Source organism: Callospermophilus lateralis, chromosome 7 (genome assembly GCF_048772815.1).
Source record: "Callospermophilus lateralis isolate mCalLat2 chromosome 7, mCalLat2.hap1, whole genome shotgun sequence".
Taxonomy (NCBI): Eukaryota; Metazoa; Chordata; class Mammalia; order Rodentia; family Sciuridae; genus Callospermophilus; species Callospermophilus lateralis.
The window spans coordinates 131,367,976-131,384,139 of NC_135311.1; the positions used below are offsets into that span (position 1 = coordinate 131,367,976).

The following is a 16,164-nucleotide window of genomic DNA, read 5'->3' on the forward strand; positions in this document are numbered from 1 at the left end:
GTCTCCAATCAGCTGCTTCCTGGGCTTGCTTTCATTATTAAATTGAATTCTTTTCTTTAGAGTAAAACTTTATCTAGTTAAATGCTTGGCATTCATAATTTTCTTTCAGAGGATTTATTGAGCAACTGTCATGTCTGGTACTGGGCTGAGCTAAGTTGTTGAACGAGATGTTCAGTGTGCCTGATGGAAGATGGAACCAGAAAAATAGTAGTGACCATGCAATGAGATAGATGTAGTGTGGAAGGGGACAAAGGGAAGAGGATTTTTAGGAAGAGAGAGTGATACCTGGAAAGACTCAGAGGCAAAAGAAAGCTTGAAGCATCATAAGAAATGGAAGCAGTTGTGTAGGGCAGAGGAGGTATGGCAAGAGCTAACAGTGAGTCCAAGAATATTCTCCAGTGAGAGAAGTGTGCATTTTCTCTAGTGGGCAGTGCCTGGCCATATTACAGAGAAGACCCTGAAGGGAGGTGAGACTGGAAGTAGGCTGCTGTCATGATCAAGGGGAGTGCAGTGGCAGCTTGGACTAGTTAGTAGACTCAACGGAGACCTGGGAGGTAGAATAATGGATTTAGAGACTGTGCACATTGAAGAAGCCGGATGGATCAGTAACACTGTTCAGTCCCTGAATTGGGTGTCAAGGTGAATGGCAGTGTGGTGCAAGGAGGTGGTGGATCCGGGAGGTTTGAGAGTGTATGGGAAATATTCTTTAGCATACATTGTGGATATTTGTTCTATCCTCTTTGCTGAAATGTGAACTGACAGCAGAGTCTTTTGTTTCCCTGTCACCTAAAACACTCCTTCACACACATATACATCCATGTGCACTCACAGTAGATACCCAGGGTGTTAAGTTTGGGGCACCTGTGGGAAAAGTTCAATAGGATTTAAAATATGGGCTCAGCTTATAGAAGCACAAGACATGAGATAACATGTAATTTTGCAGAGGTGCGATTTAAAGCATAGCTGCAGTGAGAGTAGATTTATGAGCTAGCAGATGATCTGAGTTGAGGGCTGAGTTTTGCAAGTTAGCTTTGTTGTTTTCAACTTATTGTCAGATATATAGTCATTGCCATCAGTTTACTGGTGATGGGGTGGTGGTGATGCTCAGTGAGCACACCTGGGGGCCTTTTCCAGGCACCATCTGCCTTGGGTGTTCTGACATCCTCCACGGCGCCTGATGACCACTGCCATGGTACTGTGACGTCCAACCTTCTCAAGCACGGGGGTTGATATCTGTTTTTATTTGTTTTTTATTATCTGTGCTCACACATATACTAGTTGTGCCTCTCATATCCCTGGGTTGAGGACGCTGTGCCCTAGGTTCAGAGGGCCCGGAGGGCTCCTGGATGAAGAACCTAAGTGCAGTGTGTCATGAACCACAGTGCCTGCCCTGCCTGGCAGGCTGCTGCTTCTCTTGTCAGGATAAGAGGCCCTGATGGCCCTGTTCACTCTCATTGTGCTAGCTATTTTACATGGGCCATTTGATTTTTAATTTTCACTTCCACCCTGGCATTATCCTTGTTTTACAATTGGAAACACTGGAGCTAAAGATTGTAGCAACAAGTGAAGGGCAGTAGCAGAACCACCCTCCTTCCATGTGTCAGTGTGGAATCAGAGTGTCTCATTGCATTTGAGCAAGTGTCAGATTGTGTGTATTGGTTGATTTTTCAGATCTTTATGCTTCTGGGAAGAAGGCTTGTCTCAAGAGTTGGATACATGTATCTCTCTGGTCTCTCTCTTATCTCTCTTATTCGCAGGTTCTGATTGGAACGGATTCCATCACAAACCTGCATAAACTGGAGCAGGTGTCCAGTGACGAGGGCATTGGGACTCTGGCAGAGAACCTGCTGGAGGCACTTCGAGAACACCCTGATGTAAACAAGAAGATTGATGCAGCCCGCAGGGAGACCCGGGCTGAGAAGAAGCGCATGGCCATGGCGATGAGGCAGAAGGCCCTGGGCACCCTGGGCATGACGGTAAAGCCACTTCCTCGAGTCCTGGGTTGACAATGGTGCAGGTGAAGGCAGGACAGGAGGAGGCAGGAACTAAGAATACTGGTACCTCAGAGGTGTGACTGCTGTTTTGCTTATAGATGGGGGCTCAGGATTGACTTAGCAAAAGTTAAAAAAAAAACAGTAAAAATACCATTGGGTATTGAGGATATGCTGCGTGCCAGGCACAATGCTGGAACACCTTACATATAAGATTTTTGTTTAAACCCTCAAGTGATTCTAAGAGTTGATAGCATTATATTCATTTTTCCACATGAAGAAATTGAGAAGTCAGTAGGTCAAGGCACAAAACTAATTGGTTGACAGGGCTTTGATCAGGATCTGTTTGACACAAAGGGCTCTGTGCTTCACTATCCCACCTTAGAGGAAGCAGTAATCCTAGAAGAGCCTTGTCCCTGCAAACTTGAGTGTCAGCAGTTTCAACATCACACTGTAATGGTGAGCCAGTCAGAATGCAGCAGCTCTTCCCAGCTGGGACCTGACATTGCTAGAACAAAGAAAGGGGGCTTTTTTTGGTGGCAAATGGAAGTACCACTTGGAGTTCCCATTGGAAGTTTTCCTCTGCCTCAAGGTTTCTGTAGGGAGGGGAGAATAGCAGAAGAATCTGAGTCCGAAGGACTTTGCTCTTGAGGTTAACAGTGTTTTAGCGTCCCCAGGTCAGGGTGGAAGGGCATGTGAGAATCCCCTTCTGACATGCTACCTGTGTTCTCTTACAGACAAACGAAAAAGGCCAGGTGGTGACCAAGACTGCACTCCTGAAGCAGATGGAAGAGCTGATTGAGGAGCCCGGCCTCACATGCTGCATCTGCAGAGAGGGATACAAGTTCCAGGTACCACTGCTGGGCAACAGTTAGCCTCAGGGACATGGGCTCTGAGGGCATGGTCTGGCCTCATTTTCAGGTAGCGTCCCTTTCCTGCAGACCCTATTGTTCTTAGCCTGGGGTCAAGGCTGTATGCTGTCCTTTTTTAAAGGCAGGAAGGCACACTGAACATCACCATCCCTGATGACAAATAGCACCCACTGGGTTCCTTCTGTATGTGAGGCCTCAGGCTCAGAGCTCTGTGTAAACTGGGTAATCATGTCTCAAATGTAAAAAAGCCCCAGTTTATGGTCAAGAAAACAAAGGATACATGGTGGAGCCAGAATTCCAGCTGGAGCTACTCTGACTCCAGACCTGGGATCTTCACAGCACACTGTGCTGCTTTCATTCAGGATGATGGGGGGAAAGATCAGAGCCCCCACTTCCCAGGCATATTCAAGTTAGATTAACCTGAAAGGAGCAGAGCAGCAGGTGACCTATTTCTCCCCAGCATGAACTAACCACTCTCAGCACCCAGGGTGTGGAAGGGCAAGTGTCTCTGTTGGTCCTGCTGTACTGCAGCTTCCTCAGCACTGCCTGTCAACTCCTGAAAAGCAGGTGACTTATCAAGAAAGCAGCACGTCCTGCATTTCCAAATGGATAAGGCCCGGAGAGAAGGATGGCATAGGCTTGCTCCTCTGCCTGTCTGCTCAGCCCCTCCTGTTGACTACTCTCATACCCCTTCCCCAGGCTGTACCTAGCTTGGTGCCAATGTTTTGGTACATTTCTGCTGCTATATGTAACAAAATGTCCAGATCAATCTGTAAAGAACAAAGATTCATTTAGCTTATAGTTCTGGAAGTCCAAGAGCATAGTGCTGAAATCTCAGTTTCTGGTAAGATCTCTTGGGCAAAGTGCAAGGATATGGGGGCCGGGGCGTCCAAGAGAGGCACCAGGCCCTCTCACGACACCCCTCAGGGAACTGCTGGTCTTTGTGAGGGTGGAGCCCCGACCTGATTGCCTCTTAAAGATCCCACCACCCTCAATGCTGCTCTGAGGAATTACACCTCAGCTTGGTTTTTGATGAGAATAAACCATTTTCAACCAGAGCACCTGCTCTTCTGAGCACTTCCCTGCATAAAGCAGCCTAATCCTAGGGCATTGCCTGGGAAGGAGGACACTCAGTTCTCCTCACTCTGTTCTACCTCCTTCCTAAGCCTGAGGTGGGGTTTTCTCCTCACCTCTCCTCTCTTATCATCTGTTGTCTTTGCAGCCCACAAAGGTCCTGGGCATTTACACCTTCACTAAGCGGGTAGCCTTGGAGGAGATGGAGAACAAGCCCCGGAAACAGCAGGGCTATAGCACCGTGTCCCACTTCAACATTGTGCACTACGACTGTCACCTGGCTGCTGTCAGGTAGGCACTGGCTTTTGCAGAGTGGCTCCTTCAGCAGGTCTTCCCAGAGCCTCCCTTTTCTCTCATGTATGCTTCTGCTCTGGACCTACATTATTTCAGAGGAGTGGGCCACTTCCCTAAAGCCCTGGAGTTGCAGGGAGTGGGACTGCCAACCTCGAGGTTCTAAATCTACACCTTAGTCTCTGCGGAGTATTCATGTTCTACCTTAAACCATAGGCCAGAAGCCATTCTTGATGTAGGGACCCAAGGCTGGTAAAAAGTAGTTTGTTGACCTAAGTTAGTGAAGCCAGCCTTTGCCATGGTTTATAGAAGTCTGGACCTGCCACGGCCCACCCAACTACAGGGTGAGAGAAAGGAGCACCCTCAGTTTATGGGGAACTGTTTAAAATTTTGATTGGTTACTCCACTCCTCTCTTCATTATGAAACTCAGGTCTGTAGACTTGGTCCTTAAGTCCAGAGATTATAAATGGCTCATTCTCCCTATAGGTCAGAGCATGGCCTAACGTACTTACTGTTAAACAGCAAGCCTCCCTTTCCCCCATCTGCCCAGGTGTCTGATGCCAGCTTAATTCCAGTAGTCATTTGTCCCTGCTCTACTCCCCACCCAGGTTGGCTCGAGGCCGGGAAGAGTGGGAAAGTGCCGCTCTGCAGAATGCCAACACTAAGTGCAATGGGCTCCTCCCGGTCTGGGGGCCCCATGTCCCTGAATCGGCTTTTGCCACTTGCTTGGCAAGGTGAGTATCAAGCATTTCCCATGGTAAAAACTGTGGAATTTGCCAAGCACAGTGGTGCATGCCTGTGATATCAGCAATGGGAGGCTGAGACAAGAGGAATATGAGTTTAAGGCCAGCTTCAGCAACTTAGTGAGACCTGGTCTCAAAAATCTAAAAAGGGCTGGGGATGGAGTGCCCCTGGGTTCAATCCCCAATACCCTTCCCCTTCCAAAAAAGGAGGATTTCCAGGAAATGGAGAAGATAAGCTGTCAGTCCAGCCCTATTTCCTGTCCCCTTCGTTGGGCATCCATGAATCCATGATGCTCTTTGTTTGCTGACTAGAGAGCTGTGCAGGGCAAATGGGGACTGGAAGTAGGAATTGACAGAAGTCCTCGCCTGCTGAGCCCCACCCACAGGGTGAGAGGAAAAGAAGAACCTTTGGTTTCTGAGACACTGTTTAAAATTATGGTTGGTCATTCTCCTTCTGCTGATTTTATGACATAAAACTCAGACTCCTGACTTAGTCCTTAAGGCCAGAATGTCCTGGAATTCACTTATAATTGTATATGGCTCTGATGTTTAAATAATAAAAATAACCAGGCCTGTGATGTATGCCTATAACCCCAGCTACTTGGGAGGAGGATCACAGATTCAAGGCCAGCTGAGGCAATTCAGTGAGACCCTGTCTCAAAAATGGCTGGGAATGTAGCTGAGTGATAGAGTGCCTTGCAGTCAATCCCCAGTAACAATAAAAAAAGGAAAGGAAATAATAACAACAACAACAACAACAATGAAAGTAGCTTAGTTGCACGGAGGATACTGGACTCCTTTTAAGGCCTCCCTGTATCTGAAAATCCAGAGTGGAATAGCTTAAGCTTCTCTGAGATTCATGTCCTGGTGGGGCTTCATGGCACAGTGGCCCCTTACCAAGTCCTGTTTTAAAGCTCAGTAATAAGAAGATATTTACTATAAACCAGGCTCTTAGAGTAATAATGACGAAAGTAACAAACGGTATCATATTTATAGGTCTGCCGTATGTTATTTCTGGCAGTACAGAGAGGTTAAGTAGTTTACTCAAAGTCACCCAACTAATAAGAGACAAGGCCCAGAAGGACAGGAATATATATTGACTTATTTAAAAAAATAAATAAATGAATTTGAAGGTTGAAGAGAGAGTTCCTGTGGGTAGATCATCTTGCCAGAATGGAGTAAGTTCCATGTTTCCTCCAAAATATATCATGTATCCACAATATATGCTATGACATCTGTCCACACTTAGGGAATGTCACACTTGGTCACAGCAGAAATGAAAATGCCCTGTGGTCTTGTCTCCTGCTGGCCCTGCCCTTGTCCCCAGTTCTCCCTCTGGTTCTGTCAACCTGGCTTTCTCCAGGAACTCACTCCAGCTTCCATGTTTGTGCTGCTTCTCTCCAGGCACAACACTTACCTCCAGGAGTGTACAGGCCAGCGGGAGCCTACGTACCAGCTCAATATCCACGACATCAAGCTGCTCTTCCTGCGTTTTGCCATGGAGCAGTCATTCAGCGCAGACACCGGCGGGGGTGGCCGGGAGAGTAACATCCACCTGATCCCGTACATCATTCACACTGTGCTTTACGTCCTGAACACGTCAGTATCCTGTAGCCCAGTGGGTAGCCTACCCCATGGACCCTCTGCCCCACAAGATCCCCTGGCTTTCCCATCACCTCTCTATTTAGTTCCAGAGTCAATGTCTGACCTTAGGCAGCCTCTACTGAGGTAGAGAGGTTCATCTGTAGCTTTTGGGAGCTTCTCAGAATAACATAGGGTGGGTGACTTTCTAACACTGCCCTGTGTCCCACTGTGGGCAGCCATGGGCTGCATCCTCAGACTGGCCTTCAGCCTGGAGGGTAGCAAATTGGGCAAAGCCATTCTGCCCTCTTGCTTGGGGGGCCATGGTTGGAGCCCAGCGCAGCACTAGTCAGGGCACACGAGCTGTCGCAGGGGGAGGCTTCCCATCGAGGCAGGGCAGTGGAGCTGAGGCCCCACTGCATGCCTGGAAACTGGGATTGCTGTTCCTCTTTTTCTTCCAGCAAGTAAAATTCTGGCAAGTGAGAGGGGAAGGGACCATTGAAGATTATCTGGGAAGTCAGCTGAGAAGGAAGGCAGCCAGGAAGAAAATGTGTTTTTTTTATCTGTGTGCACAATATGGCATAGTTAGGTGACACCTAGAAGTGTCTTTTAAAAGAAGCACTCAGGAGGTGGAGAAGATTCTCCCATTCCACTCCAGGTTTTAGAAGCAAATTAAGAGATTTATTAGGCCTTAGCTCTTGGGTGTGAATGGCGTCTTACTTACAGGACGTGTTCCTGGCAGAGCCCCACAGCTCTGGTGGGCAGGAAATTGGCAGCCTATGGAAAGCTAGGCCACCCACCTGAGGCACTGCCGTGCTGAGGAGGCAGCAGTACAGTCGGCTTTTGTCCTTTTTGGCCTTCTCTCATCAACAATGTTGTTCTCTCCTTCCTTTCCTGTCCTTGAGATAAAAGGCTGACCTCCAGAGCGCAGGCTGCATTGTTACAGAGGCAGGGCAGGGCTTCCTCGGAGTGCATTGCATCATCGCCAGACTCCTTAGGTATCAGAGGAGACACCTGGCCTCGCTGACGGCACAGGCATGCCCACTGTCCAGACTCTGCCGCAGGCCTGACAGCACTCATTATCAGTGTTCTTGGGGCCCTGACAGCAGGTTTTTGTGAGACGTGTCTTGGCAGCCATGGGGTGGAGAGGACTGCTCCATTCCCCAGGGGGAGAAGCCAATTCGTGAGGAAAACATACACCCTGCTTGGGTAGAGCTGGTTACTTAGGTACTGCCATGATCCTGCATGCCAGATGTTTAGAACTCCTGCTCCAGACCCTGAGTTGGAGGGGAGTTGGCTCTTGACAGTTACTTTGGACAAGCAGAGGCTGACCCAGAGGCTTCTGTTCTTCCAGTACATTCTGCCTTCCCTCACTAACCATTTGACATCAGTGTGAGCTTGGTTACAGAGCACTGAGTGCCTCTGGTGGACATGTACAAAGATGAGTTGGTCACACCATGACACCTGCAAGCCACGGTGAGCTTGTGTAGATCCTAGGATGTCCAGAAGCCTCGGGTTCCCCGGGGGGTGGAAGAGCCAATCAGGTCTGTCTGTCCTTTCTAGCCAGACCCATTCTGTGGGGAGCAGAAAGGAAGCAGGGTATCCTTGTCCCACCCCCCACCCCTTGTCTCCATAGCCCAGCAACTGTGGCAGTGCCACCTGCAGATCTGGGAACTGGGATTTGGGTGGCTGCTAGCATGGTTTGTTTACTCCCCACCCTCCCCCTACACTCACTGAGTCAGGATAGGGCATCAAGCATTTGAGGCATGAGAACAGTGGCCAGGTGATGAGGAGGCAGTGTAATCAGGAAGGACTGGATGATCTCTTATTGACAGGTCCATGACCACTGGTCAAAACTTCGTTATGGGGATGAGGCAGAGTTAACAGTGGACAGGCTCTGGAGCCAGATTGCCAGGGTTCTCAGCCAAAGTTCATGACTTTGGGCCAGGTCCTTAACACCTCTGTTCTACAGTTTTCTTCTCTGTAAAATTGGGTCAGTGGTAGTACCTGCCTCACAGGGTTCTTGTGAGGATTAAATAAGATAATCCACATAAAGCACTCAGAATGGCCTGGTGTTCAGGTTTGCTATGGTGGCGATCACCACATAGCTTAGGCAAGAGTGCGCGCGACCAGCAGTGCGTGCCTAGGAGAAATTGCTCTGCTTACAAAGGAGGAAGAGCACCTGCCGTGAAAAACAAACCAAATAGAGAGCCTGGGAAAGCAGCCAGGTGCGCCTCGGTGCCTGTGAGGGCAAGGGTAAGTTTGGACTGTGGTCGAGTCAGGGAGTCTAGATCCTTCCACACTCGATACTGTCACTCACTGGCTTAGTGACATTGGGCAAGTGTCCTCACTTTCTGGGCTTCCAAAGTGGTCAGGTAACTCCACATTGGAGTCAGTGAACATGCCAGCCGCAGGGCTCTCAAAGGTGAGAGGTCCTGGGTTGAGTAGGGGTTGGGGGTGGGAGGCACGGATCGGCCATGAACAAGGGCCTGGGAACATTGATGGCGGAAGGGGCTCTCCGCTCTGCCCATGTTCAGCCAGCTCTGAAAGACGCTGGCACCCCACTGTGTGACACCATGCCACTTTCCTGCTCCCACCATGCCCCTTTTCTTGCAGAACCCGAGCGACATCCCGAGAGGAGAAGAACCTCCAAGGCTTCCTGGAGCAGCCCAAGGAGAAGTGGGTGGAGAGTGCCTTTGATGTGGATGGGCCCCACTACTTCACAGTTCTGGCCCTGCACGTCTTGCCCCCTGAGCAGTGGAGAGCCACACGCGTAGAGATCCTGCGGAGGCTGCTGGTGACCTCACAGGCACGGGCAGTGGCTCCAGGGGGGGCCACCAGGTCAGTACCTGCTTCAGGAAGCTGCTGACTAATCCATGAGTGCTAGGTAAAGGCGAGCTCGCTGACTCAGCAGTCGATGTTAACACTGGTTCCCTCACACTGAGAGTCTAGGCTGATGGCTGGCAGTTTCCTGGTCCCCTCTGGTTTTGTGTTCATCCATGGAAAAAGTGAAGCCAGTTTTACCTTCGGTAGAAAATTCAGGGAGGAAGGCAGCCAGGCACCAAGTGATACAGCTACTAAGATTGTCAGCAGGAACTAAGCCTGGTGACTAATTTTTTTGATTTGATAGTTTTGCCATAAACTAAGAAGTTTCAGGGTGACTGTGATAGGGGGTTTCTTTTTTTCTTTCTTTCTTTCTTTTTTTTTTTTCTTTTATAATAATTAAAAGCTCATCCTTCTCACTTCTTGGTTACTGTTCATATCCCATCTGTCCCATGTTCTGTGGGCCTTTCTTCTTCCAGACCCACTCCCCTAATCATGGGGACACCCCCAAAGAGGAGCTGCACTTCAGGAAGGAAGTAGTCCTTTGCTTTCATGACCTTGTGCTACAATTTGGGTCAGATGGTGGGTGTCCTGGGAGAAACAACTGAACAAAAACAACCACCCCCAGCTCTTTGAGGTGACCGCAGTGGTGGCTGTGTGGAGTGAACTCTGGCCCCGCTCAGGCTGATGTCGGGGAGCAGTCTGCCTGAGCTGGGGAGTAGGCGTGGGGTAGTCCAGTAGCTTGCTGCTGCCACTTGAGTGAAATGTGACCCTGCTTCATTTCTGGAAGATGTCCCTTTGATTCTGCTTCAGTTCTCTGGATCCTTTGGTTCAGGATCTGAGGATCATTTCCTCACATAGGGGCCAACAAGGGAGCAGCAGAGGGACTTTCAGACCCATGATGATGACAAACCAAGTGAAGTAGCAGGGGCCTGAGTGGGCACACTTGGTCCTTCACCGCTTTCAGCTCTAGGCACTTGGTGCCCCAGAAAGACCAGACTGGAGCTGTCCTATGGTGTGGCCAACTCTAGCCTGTTGGGTACAGGGAGGGAGGGAATCTCGTTAGTCTCCTGTGTGACCCTGTCCCTATTCCACATGTGTCACTGGCTGGTGTTTCCCAAGAGCTTGAACATTGGTAGTCAACCAGCTCCTTGAAATCTAAAGTCAGATCCTGTGACTGTGACATTGTTGATCAGCCAGGCTGAGCCTGCACCCATGGCACGTAGAGTGGCCGTTAGTTGGGCACAGGTTCTCGGCAGGTGTGGGGTCCAAGCTTTCCAGAGTTGTTCTGCCTTCACTGAGGAGACTGGGGTTCACTACTGTCCCAGGCAGTTAAAGAAAAGTCAGTTTGGTCCAAGCTTAATTAGGAAATTCACTGTGAGCTACATTTATGCATTGCCATTTTCCCTGTAGCAATTTAGTCACCTTTACTAATTAGCCTTAAATAATTAAATTGGGCAGGGTCACCTAAGAATTCCTGCTTACCAAGCAGGACAGCCACAGAAAAGAGCCAAGCCTGGCCATGGCCTGGGCTGTGAACCTGCTACCTATGAAACAGACCCGCAGAAGTGCTAAGGGCTTTCCCAGTACTGGGACACCCTCCAAGGAGAGGTCATGACTGAAGGGCATTTATTCCACCTGTCTTGTGTTCTGTGGGCCTTTCTTCTTTCAGGCCCACTCCTCTAATCCTGGGGACATCTCCCAAAGAGGGAGCTGTACTTCAGGAAGGAAGTGGTCCTTGCTTTCATGACCTTATGCTGCAGTATGTGTCAGAGAGTGTCATGCTGGTATTGGGCAATGTCACTGTCAGCAGACTTTGTCCTCAGTCTACTACTTTTTTTTTGGGGGGGGGATACCAGGGATTGAATTTGGGGCACTCAACCACTGAGCCACATCCCAGCCCTATTTCGTGTTTTATTTAGAGACAGGGTCTCACTGAGTTGCTTAGTGCCTTGCTGAGGCTGAGGCTGGCTTTGAACTTTGGATCCTCCTGTCTCAGCCTCCTGTACCGCTGGGATTACAGGCGTGTGCCACCACGCCCAGCTTCAGTCCAGTACCTTTTGAGGTAGGAGCAGTAGCAGATATATGCAAAAGTAGCTCAAGACAAACTAATGACTTCTGCATATTTTACATTCAGAAAAAAGTGGTTCTTTCTCTGCTGGGAACTTGAAGGTATTTAAGGCTAGGAGTTGCTCAGGCCTTCATCACAACCTTATCTACTGTCTTATTGCCAGGACTTGGGTGCCAGGACTTGGGGGGTGGATAGTTGCCCTCATCCAGGGGCCCACCTGACAGTAATTTTTACTTTATGCTGCAGCACCTCTGGGCTGGGAGGCAGAGGAGGAAGTGGGGCACTTTGGAAGATCTTGGGCAGAGGGGGGCTAGGCAGCATATTTTAACATTCATCTCTCATTTTATTATCTACTTTACATTTGTGAATTGAGCATCTGCTGAATGCAGGTGTGAATGGCCTGTCTCATGCTAGGTGCTCCCTTCATTTGAGGCCCATGTTTTTAGCTTTTAGGAAATAACACCTGTGCTTATTTCCCTATTATTCTTACATATACATGTATTTTGTACTGAACAGTTCTATACATGTCCCTTTAATCATGAGAAGTGTTCCAGGGTATAGAATATTCCATGGCAGGGTTCATGGCCTTTACTTACCTATTACAGATGTGATGGCTATTTGCAAATGAGCTCTCTCATAGAGCTTAGGTGGTAGAAACCAAATCTTGACTCTGAAACTTCACTTCCTTCACTGAAGGGAGTCCAGTCTTCCTATTTTTCATCAGGTTGTACCTGGTGTGATCATTCTTCAAGCCAAGACTGTCTACTGTGAAGGCCATGGCCCTTGTCAGATGCAGCCCCTGGTGTTCCAAGGCACTGACTAGTCTTTAATCCTGAACTGAATCATTAGACTAAGTGGCGACAATACAGGTTAGAAATAAAGGGGTGTGGTGAAAGCTAGCCCTGGGATTACCTCAGTATTTAGGAGGTGTTGGGGTGGTTGCATGCTCCATCCTAGACAGTACTGTTGCTCAACACCAATTTTTCTATCAGCTTGCTGTTTTTAATGGAGCATGTGTTTGACAAATTATGGCATTTGGCTGGTTTGCATCTCCTGGCTGTTTATAAAATTTCTTCTGGTGGGAAAGTAAAGATTGAGGTGGCGGGGCATTATGGTACAGACCTGTAATCCCAGTGGCTGAGGAGGCTAAGGCAGGAGGATTGCAAGTTCAAATATAGCCCCGGCAAATTAGCAAGACCCTGTCTCAAAATAAAAAGGGCTGGGGATGTGGCTTAGTGGTTAAGCACCCCTGGGTTCAGACCCTGGTACCCGCCCCCCCAAAAAAAAAATTGAAATAGAACCTTGTTTCCTCTTCATATATTAGGCACCATCATGTCCAAAAGCTAGTGTAGGGCTAAACATGGGAAACATTGGAACTGTTTACATTTCTTAAGTCAGGAGGCTTGATTGCCTTTGGACTCAGGTTTCCCCATTGGTTTTACTGTGCTTTGGAAGATAGTGCTAAGAATCAAATGGATTTCATGGACTGTCTTTGTAATGAATAACCCTCTGGCCCAGGGCTTCAGATTTCCTTGCCTACAGCTGCATTTTCCAAGAAGATAGGCACATAGACCAAGCCATGTGAGGCAAATATCATAGTAACTCTGCCCTTGGCCCTAAGCTTGCTTTGCTCTGCCCTTGCAAGTGGCCTTCTAGGAACTTCATGGAATGGGTTTGGTTTTCTTTTCCAGGCTGACAGATAAGGCAGTGAAGGACTATTCTGTTTATCGTTCCTCCCTTCTCTTTTGGGCCCTCGTCGATCTCATTTACAATATGTTCAAGGTAAGGAATCCAGGGGGCCCAGCTGGTTTCTGCAGGGGTATAGGATGTCTGTGGTCCTGGCTCTGACCTGGCCTCAGCATCCACAGGCTGCCCTCACTGGTTGGAGGCACTTTGCTTCTCAGAAGCGACCCACGCATCTGGGTTATCCATTTGTATGTAGCTGGGTCACTCCTCATGTCCCTCAAGCTTGCTGCCTGCTCCTTGTGCACTTCTCTAGGGAGCTGTGCCTTCAGAAAATCAAAGTGTTTAGGGTGGCTTCTGTTGTCATCTGAGTGAGACAGCTCGGTCAGAGCATGGTGATGATTCCCTTAGCTTCGGCATGCAGCTGTGAAACCTGTGGGGAGGAAAGAGAGCGGCTGTGGTGGTGCTCCTAGGTTCTGGTGGCACGTGCATTATGAGAGCTCTGTGAGGAGTGACTGAGGTTCTTTTGGTCCTGGAGGTAGAACACATCCTTCAAGAAGCTCTGTGTACAGGGAGAGCTCTTTCCATGGGGTTGAGATGGCCTGACCAGCTCCAGGCCAAGGACCAGGCAGTGTTCAGTGAGTCATCTGTTCCTATCTGTTGGTTCTTGTAGAAGGTGCCTACCAGTAACACGGAGGGCGGCTGGTCCTGCTCTCTGGCCGAGTACATCCGACACAATGACATGCCAATCTACGAAGCTGCCGACAAGGCCCTGAAGACCTTCCAGGATGAGTTCATGCCAGTGGAGACCTTTGCAGAGTTCCTTGATGTAGCAGGTCAGTGTGAAGGCTTGTCTTGTAAGAGCCACAGGTGTGAACCAGCTCCCACCAAAGTGCCTGGGAAGAACGTGTAAACACCAAGCCACGGACAAGCGGGCAGCAGCTCCGTTGTGTACTGAAACTGAGCACTGTCTGCCTCCGAGGCTCTGCACCCCTCGTTGAGTCTGAGTTCAGTCCTCTTGGTTGCCCCATGTGAAAACGCCACTCTGCTTATCCCCAGTTTTATAGACGCAGTGAGACTGAGTTTCCCAAGACAAAGTCAGGGGCCAAGTAACATAGCCAGGAAATGTGATGTTCAGAGAATTAACATGAGAAAGGGGGTGAATCTGTCTTCTTCCTGCCTTTTGGGGACAGGGACCTCTCATGTCACAGCTTTTTTTTTTTTTTGGATTAAACTCAGGGGCACTCAACCACTGAGCCACCTCCCCAGTCCTATTTTGTATTTTATTTAGAGACAGGGTCTTGCTGAGTTGCCTAGCGCCTCGCTCTTGCTGAGGCTGGTTTTCCACTCTTAACTCTTAAATAGATGGTAAATCCAACAGCAAAAAGCACCTCTTGAGTGTCTAAATAGGGTAGCACATTAGACATATTGTGGGAGTCACTGGTAGACGGCTCCTTTCCCAAAGCTAGCGAAGCCGAGGTTCATTATTCCTCCTGTGCACAAATTCTTTGTGTAATAAATTTGTCATCCTAATTGCAAACACATTAAAATTATGTTTGGATTTCATGATCCAGCACCAGGTAATAGCAGGGGGAGGTGACTTGGGTTCCAGGCCTGGGAAGCCCACCTAGGAATAAAGTTCAGGGCCCTCTGGTGTCACAGCGTTGTTGCTTCACAGCCTTCTGTCAGAGGTGTCCTGATAGGAAGCTGCCCTGGGCCAAAGCAGAGGTAATAACATGCCTAGCTCTGTTTTGCTAGCTTGGTTCTCGGTTTCACTGTTTCTGACGCTCATTGTGAGGATTGTGTAAGTGTAAAAATGCAGGGAAAAAAAGTTTCCCCCAGATCTCATTATCAAGAGAATGCCTCTGTTTACGTTTATCTTTTCATTCTCTGGAAATGAGACCGGCTGAAGGTATGGAATGATATGCAGTATGAATTCCTCTTTCTTCCCAGCCCACTGCCAACTGACCAGCTCTTCCAAGAGCTTGGAGCCTCTGCATTGGCTGTTCCTAGCAGTGGCCTCGGTGGAGGGCTTTCTTCAGCCCAGTGCCTGCTTATGCTGTCTGTGTGGCCACATGCAGCCCTGCTCGCCTCTCAGTCTCTCTCAACCTCGCCGACTCTGCTGGGGCTGGGGGCTGTGCACGCTGCTCCTACCCACCCTCTGCTCTGTGTTTTCCAGGTCTTCTGTCAGAAATCACTGATCCAGAGAGCTTCCTGAAGGACCTGTTGAACTCGATCCCCTGAACATCCCCACGGAAGCTGCAGTTGACGGAGATTGAAGCTAGCTTGCCTTCCACCCCTCTGTTGTCCCCTCCTCGTGCATTGATTCCCCCCACAGGATGCTGCATTATTACCCTTCTCCCCTCCCTCATTTTTCTTGGAGTGGCTTGGGGTTTTTAGGCTTCCTGTTTTATCTTGTGTGTGTGTGGTGCCCTAGCTATGAAGTTGTCTGTAACCCAAGCCATTGAAGGACCTGTACATACCTAGGAGCCATGAGTTGTCCTGGCCAACTTAATACTTGAGTGTGCACATCTTGAGAAATAAACGAATGACTTAAGGTGTGGGACTCCTGCTTGCACCCACCTTGTGATGCTGCCAGGTGCTTGAGCTCAGCCCTCAGTGGGGTGAACACCAGAACAGGCTCTGGGCCTCTTGTCAGCCCCACAGGGAGTCCGTCTGTTCTCAGCCAATAAGTCGGGGCACTGCATTTAATGGCTATGATTCCCCCCGCAAAACAAAGCCTGACCAGCTCCAGGCCAGGGCCTTGATCTTAATTTTTGGCCTTAAGCGCTGGAATCCAGATTCAGGGGCCCTGGTAGTTTTCTAGTGACCAGCTGAAAGGGGGCAGGCACAGTGGAGCAGACACTGTTTTTTCTCTGGCAGGCCTTGGAGCATGCTGGCTGCCTGTTGGGCATCCTTTGATGACTTTGGGGTTGTCATGGGAAGAGAGGCCAGGGAAGACTTGGGATCAGGACGAGAGTAGCTGCTATTTCCATTTTCCTCACTGACAAGAAGGGCCAGTGAACTAACTTCA

General features: G+C 49.1%; 1 protein-coding gene across 7 annotated transcripts in view; it reads left to right on the forward strand.

The window, feature by feature from the left end:
* Ubr4 (ubiquitin protein ligase E3 component n-recognin 4) overlaps nucleotides 1-15,687 on the forward strand; it is a 128,620-nt gene extending 112,933 nt beyond the window's left edge. For 5 of the 7 annotated variants that reach the window (XM_076861150.1, XM_076861153.1, XM_076861152.1 and 2 more), the window contains 9 exons: nucleotides 1,758-1,976; nucleotides 2,729-2,842; nucleotides 4,086-4,228; nucleotides 4,808-4,963; nucleotides 6,377-6,571; nucleotides 9,170-9,394; nucleotides 13,139-13,229; nucleotides 13,804-13,966; nucleotides 15,310-15,687. In XM_076861150.1, the coding sequence (XP_076717265.1) occupies nucleotides 1,758-1,976; nucleotides 2,729-2,842; nucleotides 4,086-4,228; nucleotides 4,808-4,963; nucleotides 6,377-6,571; nucleotides 9,170-9,394; nucleotides 13,139-13,229; nucleotides 13,804-13,966; nucleotides 15,310-15,374 (1,371 nt within the window). In that variant the 3' untranslated portion in view covers nucleotides 15,375-15,687. The remainder of the gene's footprint in view (nucleotides 1-1,757; nucleotides 1,977-2,728; nucleotides 2,843-4,085; nucleotides 4,229-4,807; nucleotides 4,964-6,376; nucleotides 6,572-9,169; nucleotides 9,395-13,138; nucleotides 13,230-13,803; nucleotides 13,967-15,309) is intronic. The other 2 variants (XM_076861154.1, XM_076861156.1) reach the window with 1 other exon arrangement.
* Nucleotides 15,688-16,164: the final 477 nt, after the last annotated feature.